At 38.1% G+C, this 19782-nt stretch overlaps 1 protein-coding gene across 2 annotated transcripts in view; it reads right to left on the bottom strand.

Annotated features, from left to right (window-relative positions):
- Positions 1-19782, bottom strand: part of magixb (MAGI family member, X-linked b) — a 55623-nt gene that overhangs the window by 9360 nt on the left and 26481 nt on the right. For both annotated transcript variants that reach the window (XM_087780864.1, XM_087780863.1), the window contains exons 4-11: positions 15835-15954; positions 10466-10630; positions 6413-6632; positions 5234-5304; positions 3816-3977; positions 2300-2798; positions 335-860; positions 163-223 (exon numbers count right to left, since the gene is read on the bottom strand). In XM_087780864.1, coding sequence (XP_087636990.1) covers positions 163-223; positions 335-860; positions 2300-2798; positions 3816-3977; positions 5234-5304; positions 6413-6632; positions 10466-10630; positions 15835-15954 — 1824 coding nt within the window. The remainder of the gene's footprint in view (positions 1-162; positions 224-334; positions 861-2299; positions 2799-3815; positions 3978-5233; positions 5305-6412; positions 6633-10465; positions 10631-15834; positions 15955-19782) is intronic.

Raw genomic sequence — 19782 nt, 5'->3', positions numbered from 1 at the left:
TCTCAATATTTGAAATTTTTTAGCTGATATTCTGATGTCACTTCCATAAACAAGGTCCTAAAACATTCAATATTGTTGTTGCCATATGTGATTAATTCAACTCGGATTATTAAAGTAATTATTAAATTATTACTGGCATTAAAATGACAATCGTTTACTCACCTCTGTAAACCAACAAGATGACCTCGTCTTGTTTGGTGTGCTCCAGCAAAACCGTTTGTACCTGTCAACGAAAACAAGAGAAATAACGAAGAAAAAAGATTTTAAATGATGTTTAAAAACAAATTAAAACATGTTATTGTGAATATACTATCTTATTCAACCAGTGGCTCACCTGTGCACAGCTCAGACTCTGCACGTCAGCGCCATTAATCTTGATAATAGCGTCCCCTGGCTGCAGCGTGTGGCACTGCTTCCTGTTCCAGACCCTCTTCACGACCGAGAACCTTCCTGACGCGTCGCTGGTCATCAGACTGAAGCCCAGGTCCCCCTCGTTCTTGGCCAAGGCCACGGGCACCAGCTCCCCGCCGCCGCTCAAGCTGCCGTTCCCCAGACTCATGCCCCCCGGGGACGACATGGGGCTCATGCTGGTGTTGAAGACTCGGCGCTGGGGGCTCTCGGGGGCCCCCAGCGGGGCCCCGTGATGGTTGTTGGTCTGCAGGCGGAAGAGGCGGGAGCTGGCGCTGGTGGGTCCGCCCGGGGAGGACAAGGGTCGCCGGGGGGACTGGGGCAGGGGGAGGTGGGACTCCGGGGCGTTGAAGGTGGACAGGTCGCTCTCCGAGGACTTGTACGTGGCGTAACGAGAGGGAGGAGGAGGCGTCGACAGAGAGTTGTTGTTATGGTTACGGATCATCGAGGCTCTGAGGGCAGAAGAACGTGAAATATTAGTATTTACTTGTTTTGTTATTTAAAATAAGTTGAGCTCTTTGATCACAACATGATAAAGTGACAAAGACGGTGAACATCAGTTTAATTTTGTCACTTGTTAGTAAGTTTTATTCTGATGTTTTCTTTACTTTTTCCTCAAGAAAACGGCTTTTATTAGAAATTTACCGGTAATATTTGTGATTTTCTTTGTTAGGATTGATCTTAAAAAAAGGTATCGGAAAAGGTCAAAGGTTAAGTTTGGTATCGAAGTCCAAAAGTTAATTTTCGTACACAGCACTTTTATCACAGAAAGAACTCAAAAAACAGAGTTTGTGAGGATTTTGTGACGACAAAAATTGTAGTTACACGTTAGTAAATCGAGACTTTGGTGATGGACGGACGGAAAAAAAAATGCAATCATTCCTAAATGATGCATTCAATGACCCCAGGATTGCTGCGATGCGTTCAATAGCGTAGGATATATTGTAAGGAAAACACTAAAACTGAAGGATTTTTAACGTCAATTAACAAACTGACACATGGTCTTTTATGGTAAATGTTAAATGGCTCTTACTTATATAGCGCTTTCTATGCTTATTCAGCACTCAAAGCGCTTTACTCTAGTTACAAATTCACCCATTCACACACACAATCACACACTGATGGGAGTAGGCTGCGACGCAGCACGCCAGCTCAACCATCAGGAGCAATCGGGGTTTATAATGATTGAAGTTTTCTGCTCATTTTTTCGATTATTACTAATTATTTTAAATTTAACACATTATTTTAATGCACCGTCAGTTTGTGATAAAATATTTGGGTGTTTTGGTTCAAATAACTTTTGTTTTTAACGGGATCTTTAAAACTTCTTTGTATTTATTTTGGAAATAGGGCTGGAAAAAAAAAGATGGAAACATTTTAAAATATGTGTCAGTTTGACACATGAACAGCTTCAAAGATCGATTTGATTGAAAGGTTAAAGTTGTTTTTTAGTTTATTAATTGAATTTAATAGTTTATATATTGAATTTGTTTTTGATCGTATAATTTAAAAAAATTGAATATTTTCAAAATAAATAAAACATATTATACATAGATTTTGATTTTATAATTCCTATTATTAAAAATGTTGTATGTTGGCATTATTATACTTTATCGTAATGATACTCCTACTTCCTGTTTGTTAAATACCAACATCTTTTTTGGGGCGACACCAGGGCCGGGTCTAGACAGGCATGTATGAGGGGGCAGCCACAAATCTTGAGGGGGCATTGTGCTGTTACTTACTTACATGTAAGTTTGAGGGGGCACAACATTTATTTGAGGGGGCCAGGCCCCCTCTTGCCCCTGCCTAGACCCGGCCCTGGGCGACACTGATTTCGCCCCTCAAATCATTGAATTTCAGCCCTTGCTTTAAAACAAAAAAAAGTTACCGGTGAGAGCCGATGGCCGACACGACCTCGCTGTCGCTCTGACTGGCCAGGGTGGGGTCGAAGGACTGCAGCCGGGCCAGACTCCTGAAGGTCCGGGGCTGGAGGGCCGGGGACGAGGAGACGGCGTTGCTCATGCTGGAGCGCCTGTAGGTGGGCTGCCTCATCACGAAGGGCGACCCGTTCCCGTCGGAGTCCAGGAGGTCCATGTAGTTGCCGTCGTTGGGCTCCCCGTTGTGGTAGTGCTGGTTCTGGGGCGTGGGCGTGAGCCGGCGAGGTAGCAGAGGTTGAGGCTGGGTGGTGGTGGGGAGCAGGACCGGGTCGCCGGGGTGCCTCGGCGACTGCTGCTTGGGTCGACCGTCCGGGTTGTACAGCATGGGGTACCCTCTCCGGACCTCCACCTCCACGCTGTGACCCGCCGGGATGGTCTTCAGCAGCTCCACCACTTCCTTGTGGGACACCCCCAGCACACAGGCGTCGTTGATGTAGACCAGGATGTCGGCTGAGAGCAGAACCCGCAACATTTAGAGTCCATTTTTTTGGAAACATTATTATGTGAATCAAGTCCAGCATGTAACTGTGTCTCCTCTACGCAGATGACGTCACGTTCTCTGAAGGGTTCGTACTAATCCAAGCAACTAATCCCTGTCAAACAGACTATTAGCAGATACGGACCCGGACCCGTCCCCGCGGACCCTCGTCTGGCCCTCTGAAGTGGAAACATCCGCTGATCCGGAGTCAGTGCGTCTCTCGATAAATGTTGCGATCGTTAGATTACGGCGAGGATTAGCCGCGGATTGAAGAAGTCGACTTTTTTTCTCCAGGACATCAGATAAACTGCCAAATTCAAAACCCTTCATGTGAAGTGAGAAGTAAGAGGTAGAAAAGGAGTTCAATCATAAACGTACAGATGAACTATGATATACTGTGTTCTAATACTGTAGTAACAAGTATATATTTGTAGTATTGTTGAGTACTTGACTCTGGTGTTGCGGTATTTACAGACCACATGACTCTTGACGAAGTGACGATGAGTTTTAAAACTAAAATATATCCAAACATCAGCTTTAAAAGCTGCTGGAGTAACCTGTATCCTCTCGTCCTCAGTCATCACCAAAATATGTCCAAATATCAGCTTTAAAATCTGCATTAGTAAAGTGTATCCTCTCGTCCTCATAATCACCAAATTATGTCCAAGCATCACCTTTAAAAGCTGCTGGAGTTGACTGTATCCTCTCGTCCTCAGTCATCACCAAAATATGTCCAAACATCAGCTTTAAAATCTGCTCTAGTCAACTGTATCCTCTCGTCCTCATTAATCACCAAAATATGTCCAAACATCAGCTTTAAAAGCTGCTGGAGTCGACTGTATCCTCTCGTCCTCAGTCATCAGCCGGAATTGTATTGCCACTTGGCGTCAGCAAGTTTTATTACTATATTTTTTCATAAAAACAGAAAATGTCCATAAAGTCTGACATATTAACATCACAATAGACGAGAGAAATGTAGGTTTTTTCACCAGTTTTTAGAGCTGAAGGTCCGTTCGCCGTCACACTGTAGATCTGCAGCAACTCTCGGGGTCGACTGCCCCCCACGATGTTGAACCCGAATCCTCTGGAACCCTTGATCAACTGCGTGTGAACCGGGAAACCCCGGAGCTCATCGGGATGATCCGTGAACCCTAAAAACAATACAGTCGTGATGTCAGACTTTGAGGAAGAAAAACCTAAACATAAGCTCTGAAAACATCCATTCATGTTAATGTCCCTATTACAGAAATATTAGTTTAAAATACTATTTTATAAAATATATATAATGATCAAGAAATTTAAAAAAGGATTTTATTTTATAGTGAAGTATATAAGTTCCATAAGAATATTAAATAGTTTAATTCAAAATGTCAAAAGTTGAAAGAATTGTTTTCAAGCATTTAATTATTTATTTAATCATTTAATATATTGTTTTTTAAACAATAACATAAAAAAATATTTGTACTATATTCATACATTTCTAAAGATATATTTTTACACATAGTTAGTACATAGCTCAATACATGATATTATTTTCCCATTAATTCAATATTCAATATAAATCATAAAAAATATTATACCAGAAATTTTACAATTACATTCAATGTAAAGTGCTACTAAGAAATATATAAATAAAATGATTTAAATTAAAATAACAAACAGAAAAAACATTTTAAAATATTTTCTTTCAATTATTAAAAAAAATAAAATGAAGGCAAATTTAATCTTTAAATATACTTATTATTAAATTAAAGTATTCAATAAAAATAAACTCAACCTTTCATAGAAAATATAGAACAGAATATTATTCAATTTATTATTAAATTGAATAATTATTAAAAAAATACATCAATGCTTTACAAAAGCAATTAAAGCTATTTGTAGATTTAAAAATGTAATATTCTGATAAACTTTCATAATATTAATGCATAAAAAATAAACATCTGTTTCAAAATGTATATGATTATATTTTTGCAACAGATTTAAAAAATTAAAATATATACGTGTTTATTATTTATGTCTGACGAGCACAAACGGCGACTTTGCCGCCCCCACCTGGCGAGTGTAATGTACTTCACTTAAGAGCAGTATCACAGTACTTGAGTTCATAAACGCCAGAAAAACATCAAACCCATCATGCAGATTCAAACATGGACTCTGTCACATGACGTCTGGTCCTGGACCTCCAAAAAAAAAAAAAAAAAAAAAAAAGCCTCTTGGCTTCCCACCAAACAGTTCCGAGCCGGAGGCCTTTAACCACTTACTCGCCTCCGCTCGGCTCACAGCTCATTCAATCTGGTTCGACTCTCGACAAGATGGCTCTCGTCGCGGCTTCCGCTCTCCACGCACGTGCAGCTTCGTTCGGGCCGTCGAGCGCCTAATAATAAACCGCAGACAAAAGACTCACATTCGTTCTTGTAAAGCGTCTCGCGGCTCGACGCCCGGGAACCCTGCCAGACGCCCCTCTTCACGCCGTGACTTCGGGAGGAAGAAGAAGAAGAGATTTTGAGGCTTCATTAGAACAAGAAATGAGCGGATTGATAAGTCGACTTCTTTCTCCAGGGCATCAGATAAACTGCCAAATTCAAAACCGTTCGTGTGAAGTGAGAAGTAAGAGGTAGAAAAAGAGTTCAACCATAAACGAACAGATGAACTACGATATACTGTATTCTAATACTGTAGTAACAAGTATATATTTGTAGTATTGTCGAGTACTTGACTCTGGTGTTGCAGTATTTACAGACCACATAACTCTTGAAGAAGTGACGATGAGTTTTAAAACTAAAATATATCCAAACATCAGCTTTAAAAGCTGCTGGAGTCGATTGTATCCTCTCGTCCTCAGTCATCACCAAAATATGTCCAAATATCAGCTTTAAAATCTGCATTAGTCAACTGTATCCTCTCGTCCTCATAATCACCAAATTATGTCCAAGCATCAGCTTTAAAAGCTGCTGGAGTCCACTGTATCCTCTCGTCCTCAGTCATCACCAAAATATGTCCAAACATCAGCTTTAAAATCTGCTGTAGTCAACTGCATCCTCTCGTCCTCATTAATCACCAAAATATGTCCAAATATCAGCTTTAAAAGCTGCTTGAGTTGACTGTATCCTCTCGTCCTCAGTCATGAACCGGAATTGTATTGCCACCTGGCGACGGGAAGTTTTATTATAACACAAAAATGAATAAACGCAGTGAATATTTTACGTAAATCGTAAATACAGAAATGTGATTTAATTGAATAAAGTGTGTCTAAAACTATGATTAAATATATATATATGAAATCTGAAATCTTCCTGGCAATGATTCATGGGAATTAATATTCCTTCTCCTTTGTTCCAAACTTCAATTGGTTCCTTGAATGACTGAGGACGAGAGGATATTGTGTGGCCCACCATTGGGATTTTTTTTTTAATTTTATTATAAAATAACCTGCATAACTTCACTTAACCAGGTTATATACAGTATAATTATTGCTCCTTAAATAATGCTTTTTAACCATATAACTAGAAAAAGATGTAATTGAAATACGTTTATTTACATGCTATGGTTCGTCCATAGTTTCACAAAAAGTGCTGACACTCACTCGAGGTAGTGGCTCTCTCCGGTGTCACTGACGGCCTCCTCCCAGTGGTCAGGCGTCACCCCTCTGAACCGGGACCCTCCTCCTCTGTAGCCGTTGAGTCCGTTCTCCATGACATGACCGTCACCCCCGCTGGACGTGCGGGGTCTCCGGGGCGAGCGGTGGTGCTGGTGTTGGTGTTGGTGGAGGTGGTGGAGGCTGCTGCTGACGCCGGCAGATCCTCCTGCTGGTCGACACGAGGGGATGAATATGGAGCAGCAGGTGTCGGTGTCTGACCGACTAATGATCCGCCGAGGCCGGTCAGGAAAGACCTGAGGTCAGCGTCGCACGAAGATTCTCCAGCACGCTGTCCTTTGCGACCTTCAGCCGTGACGCTAGTGCAGCATCTTTGGTTGTTAAGAGCCGCCCCCCCCCCCCCCCCCCACTAAAATAAATGTTTAAATTCAATATTTTGTCATTTGTAGCCTTTTAATATCGGTATTGTCTGGTACCACTATTAACCTTAGTGTTATCTCTGGGTCAAGGAGACCCGAAAACAAACGTGTTAGAGGTATACTATACTATACTATATTAACATTTTAATATAGAATTTAAAAGGCTACAAATTAAAATATATTGAAATTAGGACATTTATTTTAAAATATAGGATTTAGAATATCAAAACGTTAATTCTTTTTTTAATATTCCAGTTTTTTATTTCAAATATTCAATAAAAACAAATTCAAACCTTTAATATATGTCACGTTCCTCTTCCCGGCGCTTTTATTTTGTATGGTTGTTTCCTGCTCTCTCCCTTCACAGGCGCTGCTCTGCGAGAACCACAGCTGCTGACGATGAGCAATCTAACCTCCGGGTATAAAGCCGGGATTTCTCTCTGACTCGGCGTCAGTATTTTGCCCTTGAAACCCCGATAAATCTCGCTACTCCCTGACTTTTTCCTCAAACTCTTTTTGATCTTTTTCCTGACCACTCTTTTCGTCAAATCATTTTGTTCTCTTTGGTGAGTTTGATTTCGGTTTCTCCTCTTCCCCAGTGGATCTCTTGACTTGAAGCCAGCCTCGCCGCCCCTAAAGTCTTTCTCTTGTTGTATTACACTGTGTTTTTGATACGTGGATAGATAAATGGATACGTAGAGAGATGCAGAGATAGATACGTAGATGCGTAGATAAATACATAGATAATTAGATAGATACGTAGATGCATATAGAAATACGTAGATGCATATAGAAATACGTAGATGCATATATAAATACGTAGATAAATACGTAGATGCATATATAAATACGTAGATAAATACGTAGATAAATACGTAGATACATAGATAAATGTGTAGATAAATACGTAGATAGATAAGTAGATGCGTAGATAAATACGTAGATGGATGCGTAGATAAATAGGTAGATGGATACGTTGACAAATGCGTAGATGCGTAGATAAATACCTGGATAAATACACAGATGGATAGGTAGATATGTAGATAAATACGTAGATAGATTCATAGATAGATGCGTAGATAAATACGTAGATGCGTAGATAAATGCGTAGATGCGTAAATAAATGCGTAGATGTATACTAAGATAGATGCGTAGATAGATACGTAGATGCGTAGATAGAGGGGTAGATATGTAAATAGATATGTAGATAAAAACGTGGATAAATGTGTAGATGCGTAGATTGATACGTAAATGTGTAGATAGACACGTAGATGGATGAGTAGATACGTAGACGCATAGATAAATACGTAGATAGATATGTAGATAAATGCATAGATGCGTAGATAGATGCGTAGATAAATACGTAGATGCGTAGATAGATGCATAGATACGTAGATAAATGTGTAGATAGATATGTAGATAAATGCATAGATGCGTAGATAGATACGTAGATAAATACGTAGATGCGTAGATAGATACGTAGATAAATGCGTAGATAGATACATAGATGCGTAGATAGATACATAGATATGTAGATAAATATGTAAATAGATGGATAGATAAATACGTAGATATGTAGATAAATGTGTGGATAAATGTGTAGATAGATGCATAGATAAATACGTAGATAGGTAGATATGTAGATAAATACGTAGATAGATTCATAGATGGATGCGTAGATAAATACGTAGATGCGTAGATAAATGCGTAGATGCGTAAATAAATGCATAGATGTATACTAAGATAGATGCGTAGATAGATACGTAGATGCGTAGATAGATGGGTAGATATGTAAATAGATATGTAGATAAAAACGTGGATAAATGTGTAGATGCGTAGATTGATACGTAAATGTGTAGATAGACACGTAGATGGATGAGTAGATACGTAGACGCATAGATAAATACGTAGATAGATATGTAGATAAATGCATAGATGCGTAGATAGATACGTAGATAAATACGTAGATGCGTAGATAGATGCATAGATACGTAGATAAATGTGTAGATAGATATGTAGATAAATGCATAGATGCGTAGATAGATACGTAGATAAATACGTAGATGCGTAGATAGATACGTAGATAAATGCGTAGATAGATACATAGATGCGTAGATAGATACATAGATATGTAGATAAATATGTAAATAGATGGATAGATAAATACGTAGATATGTAGATAAATGTGTGGATAAATGTGTAGATAGATGCATAGATAAATACGTAGATAGGTAGATATGTAGATAAATACGTAGATAGATTCATAGATGGATGCGTAGATAAATACGTAGATGCGTAGATAAATGCGTAGATGCGTAAATAAATGCGTAGATGTATACTAAGATAGATGCGTAGATAGATACGTAGATGCGTAGATAGATGGGTAGATATGTAAATAGATATGTAGATAAAAACGTGGATAAATGTGTAGATGCGTAGATTGATACGTAAATGTGTAGATAGACACGTAGATGGATGAGTAGATACGTAGACGCATAGATAAATACGTAGATAGATATGTACATAAATGCATAGATGCGTAGATAGATACGTAGATGCGTAGATAGATGCATAGATACGTAGATAAATGCGTAGATAGATATGTAGATAAATGCATAGATGCGTAGATAGATACGTAGATAAATGCGTAGATAGATACGTAGATAAATGCGTAGATAGATACATAGATGCGTAGATAGATACATAGATATGTAGATAAATATGTAAATAGATGGATAGATAAATACGTAGATATGTAGATAAATGTGTGGATAAATGTGTAGATAGATGCATAGATAAATACGTAGATAGGTAGATATGTAGATAAATACGTGTATACGTAGATAGATGGGTAGATAAATACGTAGATGCGTAGATAGGTATGTAGATAAATACGTGGATAAATATGTAGATACGTAGATAGATAGATAGATGCGGACAGTAGATATGTAGATAGATATGTACAGTAGATGCATAAATGGATAAGTAGGTAGATAAATATGTAGATAGATACGTAGATGCGTAAATAAATGCGTAGATAAATACCTAAATAGATAAGTAGATGCGTGAATAAATACGTAGATAGATAAGTAGATGCGTGGATAAATACGTAGATAGATACGTAGATACATACAGTAGATGCATATATAGATAGATACGTACAGTAGATGTGTAGATGGATACGTACAGTAGATGCGTAAATAGATAGATAGATGCGTAGATATATAATTAGATGGATACATACGTAGATACTTACAGTATTCTGCCCGTAACAACTGCCTCACAAACATCCCCGGGATAATGACCTCCTTGGCAGATGAAATGACCGTGAAACTACCTTCCGTTGCACCTGTGTCAGGTGAGACAGACGCCCACACCTGGCCTCATTACTCCTCTCTCTCGTGTCTGCAGACCCTACACCCCCTCCCTCAAACCCCTGAAGGCATCCTGACCTTCCTCTGGTGCTGATCCAGCGATCGATGAGGCCGCGGCACGGCGGGAAGTTCAGAGCATGCTAATCGTGCTAATGATCGATTCATCAGCAGCGTTTTGCTGCAGTTTCCCCCCGAAGCCTCGCCTGAGAACATTGGACCACAGGCTTGTGTCTCCAGAAGGTACTCGCCTGAGTCGTCCTCGCTGTGGTCGGCCTCCTCCGCGCTCTTCTCCAGGTTGCTGAGGGATCTGCTGCGAGTGCGGAACGTCCGGAGCAGGTTGCAATGTTCCTGGTAGGTGATGGGGGGGATCTCGGCGGTGATGTGGACGGGCCGGGGGGTGCCGTAGTAGTTCCCTACCACACAGACGTAGAAAAAAACATGGTTTTATAAGTGAAAATCAACTTTAAATTTAGCTTAAAAGTGACTTTCAACTTGTTATAAACACGTTTTTTTCATAAAAATATACAAATAATACATGGATTTTCAAGGACTTTCATTCCAATAACAAACTCCACTATTGGCTTTAAATTGAGCTTCTTGTTTGATTTTTTACGACCAATTATTCCTTCCCCGTTAAGCCGAGTCGGCGCCTTTTTATCGAAGGTTCAGCAGTAAAATGTTTCTGCTGATGTCATTGGTGCCATCGTGACCCCCGACATAACCTTGTCGTCCCCTTGGTGAGTCTTTTTTTTTTTTTTTTCCTTTGTGCGTTGAAATGTCGGCATCATGGACAGGAAGATTCTTTAAGACGTTTACATTTAGAAAAGTGGCTAAAAAACACATCATTTATGATAGTAGTACATTTCTTGGATCTTAAACTGTATCTGTGGAAAAACCTCCATTTCTTCATTTAATATTTTTCCTTCCATCAAAATTTTACTGTACTAATTATCTGGAAGACCTCAGTAATACTTTCTCTTTCTTATCTTTAAAAACACAACATCAACATTAACCTACTTTGATTGTCATTTGGCCACAGAATGACTTGTTGTTCAGACTATGATGACAAGTAGGACTTCGAGTGCCGTAATGTCATTAAAAAACGTGATCATAGCAGTTAAAATGCTTTAAAAGATATATAATTACATGTATATTTAATAATATAGTATTAATATAATTCACTTTTAAACAAAATAAAATAATCTGAGATTCCAATATAAAAGAAACTGACGTCGAAGGGAAGATTGATTGTTTAGTGACGATAAATGACATTATTATGAATAAATACATGTATAAACACAACTAAATGTATAAAAACATGAAAAAATATAGTTTTTTTTTGTTGTTGTAGCTTTTAAAATAACATGAATTGTAAAGGACAAAAAGTAGGAAAATATCAATGAATAAAAACCTCAATGTATCAATATATGAATAAAAAGCAAAATGTTGAAATAACAAAAAACATACATAATTAAATGTACAAATGAATGACAAAAAGTCAGAAGTAATTTATTTATTGATGCATATTTTATTGTAAAAAACTTAGTTATATATCAGATTAATAGATGTTCATTATTATGAATAAAAACGTGTATAAACACATAACTATATGTTTTAGCTGATTTTTTGACATATGTTGGTGATGACTGAGGACCAGAGGATACAGTTGACTCTAGCAGAATTTAAAGCTGATATCTGGACATACTAGCTTGTTGTAGCTTTTAAAATAACATGAATCGTAAAAGACAAAAGTAGGAAAAAAACCTAAATGTTTTAATATAAGAATTAAAAGCAAAAATGTTAAATAACAAAATATATAGATAATTAAATGTACAAATGAATAAATGTATATATAAACAGAAATTGCACTGTTTGACAAAAATAAAGTCAAGTCATTTATTTATTGAAAAACTTTTATATTTTTAAATGTATTTATATACTACATTAATAAATGTATCACACTCAGAAAAACGGAAGATTTGGGTAAATATAAAAATATTTAGTTTAGACTTCAAGGATCTTCCTTGTTGGATAAAGTTCCTCTGACATTTCTTATTCAACATATTGAAAGCGAAAACAAAGACTTGACCTTATTCATCAGTTTTATTGAAAGCCTTGTTACGGGCCGACATAAATTGGCCGACGACTGCACATCTCCTCTGAAATGCCAGCATCATAATGAAGTCACACACACACCAAACAAATGTAGCTGATATTTCCAGCCCGGCCTGACGAGCATCAATATTTTACTGAACCGGGGAAGTATTTTTTCATATTTTCTGTGCAGGTATGCAACCCTCCGGTCGTGTTTGTGGTCGAGCCTCTCGTCTACAACCATCTGCTCGTGCCGCTTTAATAAAGTAAATTAAATCACCTCCCCCACATGTGGGCCGCATGGAAATCCGAACCGGTCGAGGAATAACATTAGGTTAGTGATACCAACCCGGGGAGGCCCCTAATGTCTGCGCCAGATTGTTTTCGCCGGCGACTACACGTCCATCAGTGTCGCCGGTGTTGGCGGGCGGCGATGACGTTTATTGCCGCCGCTGAAACGCCCGATGAATTATGGGAGTTAATCTACAGAGGGTCTTTAATCAGGTGCAGAAGAACCGTGACCCTCACAGGTGCTGGGTTCAACAGCAGGTAACCAAGCAACTGGTAATATTTCAACTCCAGCTAACTATGATTTACTTTGTCGCCTTTTAAAGTCAATATAAAAATGTCACTATATAAGCATGGAAGTAAATCTGAATTTGAATACAATTTTTGGAAGATGTATTTTTACAGCATCAAAATCTGACTTTTAATCTGAAAAACACTTGTGTTTCAATCGTTCTAAATCATTTTTCTTTTCAATGCATGAAAAAAGGTTAAAAATTAAATTTGACATTGAAAAGACAAAAAAAATACAGTGTAAGAAATTCGACGTGCAATGTGTCGAGTAATATTTAGTATTAATTCTTACGAAGGCAAATAAAGTAAAGAGTCCTTTGTCACCATTGGTTCACCATTAAAAACATTTTAAGTGTAAAATCAGCATAGAAACAAATGTTCATTGTAGGAATTTCAATATGCAATGTGTTGGGTAATTTATAGTATTTAATGTTATGAACGCAAATAAAGTAAAGAGACCTTTGTGTAATGTGAAGCGTAACGTCAGGGATCGTTTGCTTTTCCATGTTGACGCTGAATTTTGTTTACACTGAATTTCTTACACTGCGTATATTGACTTTGAATTTTGACATTGAATTGTTTATACTTAATCTTTGTTTTAATTTTTTTTTGTTTTTAAGATTAAATTTGAAACTTAAACTATTCATGTATTAAAAGTAAATAGACAAAAAAAGAACACAAGCAATTTGATTTTCCAATTCAAAGTCCGATTTTGAAAAATTCAATGTTTGGAATTATTATTCAAAGTCAGATGTTGCACATTTATTTCCATATATTAGAATTTGGAGACAAGTTTGGCTTGAAGAACGTTCTAGTGCTCTTTGGTTATATTCTGGTGGCGCTGGTATACCGACATTCTTATATTGAATTTAAAAAGGATTTTACTTAAAAAGTATTGAATTTAGAAAATTATTTTTTGAATTTTTTAATAAGAAAGTTAAAATGAACATCAATAATTAAGAAAAATCTTGAATTCAATTATTAAAAAACTAAATTTAATTTAATAAAGAAATTGTTGTATGAAATTAATTGAAAAAAAAAACAATTAAATGCAAAATGTCAATAAAAATTGCACTGATGAACTTCAATAGTTGATGTTTGTCAAAATAAAGTTAGAAAATACAGTTTGAGTTAAAAACTAAAATCTATGGGATGTGGTTCTGACTGAAAGAGTCCCTGAGGGGCAGACGTGTATATTCTGATGATGTCAGATATTCAGAGACACATTCATGATTTATTTATAGTCGGTGTGTAGGCGGTCGAGGGTTGAAAGTTCAGAGCGACAGTGTTATGATAATTTCTATTTTAAGCGTGAAACACTTGCATTGATTTGTATGAAATATAAATGATGATGTTTGACTGAATAATGTATGTGGAAACTGGCAACACAACAAAAGAAGGCATGAATGATCAAGACTTCACCTGTTTCTTTGATCATCTTTCATGTCTACATCTGAGCTTTTATTTTTTCAAATCAGTCGATGCTGACCTAGTTTGAAAACAAATTAATTTTTGTTTTATTTAAAAATTATATTTCATTACATTTTTATTTTACTCAAATGGATAACTGTTGTATTTTGGCCTCACAAATGTGTCAATATTTACAAATTAAAATACAAAAGGGTAAATATATCATTTTAAAATAAAGCCATTTGCAATGTTGTATGATGTATATTATCTTTGATTATATAAAACAAACTCTTGCATGTAAATGAGAAAAAATATATTTTATGTTAAACGTGTAAAGAATAATTAATATAAGTATAAAATTAAATAAAACGTTAGTTGGTTGGTCTTTGTATTCTTACACAAACATACATGTACACAGAGAGAAAACCCAGATAGATTCACAGACAGATAAACACACAGACACAAAGATACACAAACAAACAGACACACAGGCAGATACTCAAACAGACACACAGGAAGATACACAAACAGACACCCATGCAGACACACAGAAAGATACACAAACAAATAGACACAAAGACAGATACACAAACAAATAGACACAAAGACAGATACACAAACAGACACACGGATAGATACACAAACAGATAGATACACAAACAAACACACATGCAGATACACAAACAAATAGACACACAGGAAGATACACAAACCGACCCACACACGGATACACAAACAAACACACAGGCAGATACACAAACAAACACACAGGCAGATACACAAACAAACAGACACCCATGCAGACACACAGACAGATACACAAACAAATAGACACACAGACAGATACACAAACAAATAGACACACAGACAGATACACAAACCGACACACAGGCATACACAAACCGACACACAGGCATACACAAACCGACACACAGGCATACACAAACAGACACACATGCAGATACTCAACAAACAGACACACACACGGATACACAAACAAACACACAGGCAGATACACAAACAAACATACACCCATGCAGACACACAGACAGATACACAAACAAACACCCAGGCAGATACACAAACAAATAGACACACAGACAGATACACAGACAGACACACAGACAGATACACAAACCGACACACAGGCATACACAAACAGACACACATGCAGATACTCAACAAACAGACACACAGGAAGATACACAAACAGACACACACACGGATACACAAACAAACACACAGGCAGATACACACACAAACAAACAGACACCCATGCAGACACACAGACAGATACACAAACAAACACCCAGGCAGATACACAAACAAATAGACACACAGACAGATACACAGACAGACACACAGACAGATACACAAACAGACACACAGACAGATACACAAACAAATACACAGGCAGATACACAGACAGGCAGGCAGACAGACAGACAGACGTATGTTACATAACTATCTAACCTACTAAAGTTACTCTGTCATAACCCCGTAAGACCACAGAGCGGCAGCGTCTCCTCCTCACCTTTGAACTTGCCGCTCTCCAGCAGAGCTCCAGACTCCTCCAGCGAGAAGAAGTCCTCGATGGAGACGAAGTTATAGTCCACCCCTGAGATCTCCCCGACTCTTGGCAGCCTGGTCGTACCTGGCGAGAGAGCGGCAGCAAATAAAAGCTTCAATGTTGTGAGGTGAGAAAAAAAAAGGCAATGAATCAATGTTTTATCCTTTTATCTGCAGCTCATGAATCACCATCAATTCCTGCCTGTGTTTAAGCACCAGAGCCATTTAGCAGGAGATAAATTGAACACGCTTGAGGCTCGACAGAAGCTGTGTTTAACATAATGAAGGAACCCAGGTGAGACCACACACACTATTACAAACACACACGTAGATACGTACGTACGTGGATAGATAGGTAGGTACCTAGGTAGGTAGATGCGTAGAAAGATACGTAGATGCATAGATGGATGCGTAGATAGATGTGTAGATAGATGGATAGATGGATAGGTGCGTAGATAGATGCCTAGATGGATAGATAGATGCGTAGATAGTCGTACATTGATGCGTAGATAGATGCGTAGATGGATGCCTAGATGGATAGATAGATGCGTAGATAGAGTCGTACATTGATGCGTAGATAGATGGATAGATGCGTAGATAGATGGATAGATGCGTAGATAGATGTGTAGATGGATGGATAGATGCATAGATAGATAGATGCGTAGATAGATGTATAGATAGATAGACACTTAGAGATATAGATGCGTAGATAGATACATGGATGGTTAGATAGATGCGTAGATAGTCGTACATGGATGCGTAGATAGATGCATGGATAGATATGTAGACGCATAGATAGATGCGTAGATGTGTAGCTAGAGTCGTACATTGACGCATAGATAGATGTGTAGATAGATGGATAGATGCGTAGATAGAGTCGTACATTGATGCATAGATGTGTAGATGGATGGATAGATGCGTAGATAGAGTCGTACATTGATGCGTAGATAAATGTGTACATAGATGGATAGATGCGTAGATAGTCGTACATTGATGCGTAGATAGATATATAGATAGATAGACACTTAGAGATAAAGATACATGGATAGATAGATAGATGCGTAGATAGATAGATACTTAGAGATATAGATGCGTAGATAGATACATGGATGGTTAGAAACGTAGATAGAGTCGTACATTGATGCGTAGATAGATGCATAGATAGATGTGTAGATAGATATATAGATACTTAGAGATATAGATACGTAGATAGATACATGGATGGTTAGATACGTAGATAGAGTCGTACATTGATGCGTAGATAGATGCATAGATAGATGTGTAGATAGATATATAGATACTTAGAGATATAGATACGTAGATAGATACATTGATGGATAGATAGATGATTAGATAGATGCGTAGATAGATGCGTAGATAGATGCGTAGATAGATGGATAGATAGACGGATAGATAGACGCGTGGATAGATACATGGATAGATGTGTAGATAGATGTGTAGATAGATGCATGGATGGATAGGTAGATGCAAAGAGATGCGTAGATATATATACTTTGATAGAGATATAGATACATGGATGGATAGATAGACGCGTAGATACGCAGATAAATGGATGGATCCGTAGATCTACAGCAAATCCTGGCAGGAGCCAAGGTTTTAAGCAGGCAAGTTTCTACTGATTAGATTTGGTCTGTAAAGCTCAACTTCACCACAACTTGAAATGTAATAGTTTAAGAAAAACGATACATCTTCAATATCAATAGTTAAGAACCACTTCCAGCCGTTGGACTCGCGGCTCAATAACCATCGACCCGCACGTACCCTTTGGTTTTGTGTGGACGACACCAGGCATTTACCGAGACCGCTTTATTAAGACCCGCTCGATGGAAATTGAATGAAACCGTAACGAGCCTTTGTGCAAGTCTCTCCGTCACCGCTCATCGACGGCGCGCTCGCATGATCGATGGCCCGTCATCGCTATTGATCCACGTTGACTTTGGAGGACGACGCCGAGTCCAGACCTCGGAGACGGAACATCCTCGACCGAAAGCGTCATGGCGTCATGCGGTGGGATGCTTAATGTCGGGTCAAGCCTCACATTTTTTATTAATCTGGTTTGTGTCTCCAGGGCAGCGATGTTTGACCTTGAGACGGATAAATTTCTCTCTCCCAAGACAAAAGCAGAACCCGAGGTCGAATCTGTGTCCTTGTCCTGGAGGACCTTCTGGTGATGTCAGTGGATTCACAACCGTCCACGGCCTCATGATTAATGCACAGCTGCCCCTTAGAGCCGTGACACACACAGGACTCTCAAGCCCACAAGGAAGTGAAAAAAGACTTCATGGGGGGGGGGGGTGTCGTTGCTCACCTTGTAGGAACACCCTGACCCGAGAGAACCACATGAGCCCTTCGAGAGAGAAGCTCTCCTTTAAGCACCGTCGAGGAAATCGACTCAAAGCTCTTCTTCTAACGTGACAAACTACTGTACGTGACAGTGGGCTTCTGTGGACCGACCAGCTGACCGGAGCCGAGCACAAGATCTATTAGGACCGACTTAAGCCGCCCACCGTGACTCGGCGGGGGCCTGAGGTCGAGTGGCAGGTGAGTTTAAAAATAAACATTTTATAATGATTAAAGGAGTAAGAATACACTCGATACACCTAAATATCCCCATATTTCATTCCATGATACTGGATCTATACAAAGTATGTATGTATGTATGTTGTTTATACTTCAATAAAGTGTATATAATATGAAGTAAAACTCTTTTTTTTTCACAATTTACATGCAAATATTCACTGATTATTATTTTTTGTTTGATTTAACAATTAAATTTCTGGCCGCTAGATGGCAACAGTCATTTCTTCATGAAATCCCAATTAAATCCAACTAGATCCAGATGATGACTGAGTACGAGAGGATACAGTCGACTCCAGCAGCTTTTAAAGCTGATGTCTGGACATATTTTGGTGATTACTGAGGACGAGAGGATACAGTCGACTCCAGCAGCTTTTAAAGCTGATGTCTGGACATATTTTGGTGATTACTGAGGACGAGAGGATACAGTCGACTCAAGCAGCTTTCAAAGCTGATTTTTTTTTTTTACATATTTTGGTTTAAAAACAAATACATGTAGTAACAACTTCATCAAGAGTCATGTGGTCTTTAAATTCTGTAACACCAGAGTCAAGTACTCGACAATACTACAAATATATCTTTGTTACTACCGTATCGCAATATATCGTATAGTCTTTGTATAGTGATACGTATCATATCCACAGATACGTTTCACTTTTAATGATTTTTAACACTAACACACAAAACAAAACCATTTTTATTTCAAGACAGATCTCAAATCATCTTGTCCTTCACAGCCTGGAAAAGAAAATCCGGGAATTCATCTATTTAAATTGAACACAGACTGTGCTGCCAGGTTACATTTTCTCTTTTGAGGATTAAGTAGTTAAGTAATTACCTTTGAGAGGCAGATAAGCTTAGTTAATAAAGGTAATGACTTTGGAGAGGAAGGTTTTTGTATCGAAGAAAATGTGTGCCACCAGATTTTGAATCAATCCATGCAATAATAATAATAATACAGTGAAAAATGTAATTTGTAAAAAAAGATATTCAGTGTGAATAATGCAGTGTAAAAATGTCAGTGTAATTACATTCAAAAACAACAAGTACGTAATTAGAAATAACTTTTGTTGCTATCAGCACCCTTGCTCAATAACCAATCACAAACGCATCTTGAACCCATCACTTTAAATCCAACCCAGCCTGTGATTCCGCTGTGTTAGATTTTCTCTTTTTGCACATTTAAGCGAGTAATTAAGGGTGAGAGGCAGATTAGCTCGTCGGTAACCATCACGAGTCCGGCGGTCGCGGGTTTAAAGCCAACATAAGGAGCGACCACACCCCTCGCTGACCCCCCGAGTCGTCGCTAATGGTT

Source organism: Callionymus lyra, chromosome 19 (assembly GCF_982586985.1).
Source record: "Callionymus lyra chromosome 19, fCalLyr1.hap1.1, whole genome shotgun sequence".
NCBI lineage: Eukaryota > Metazoa > Chordata > Actinopteri > Syngnathiformes > Callionymidae > Callionymus > Callionymus lyra.
This window is presented reverse-complemented; position numbering and strand designations above follow the sequence as displayed.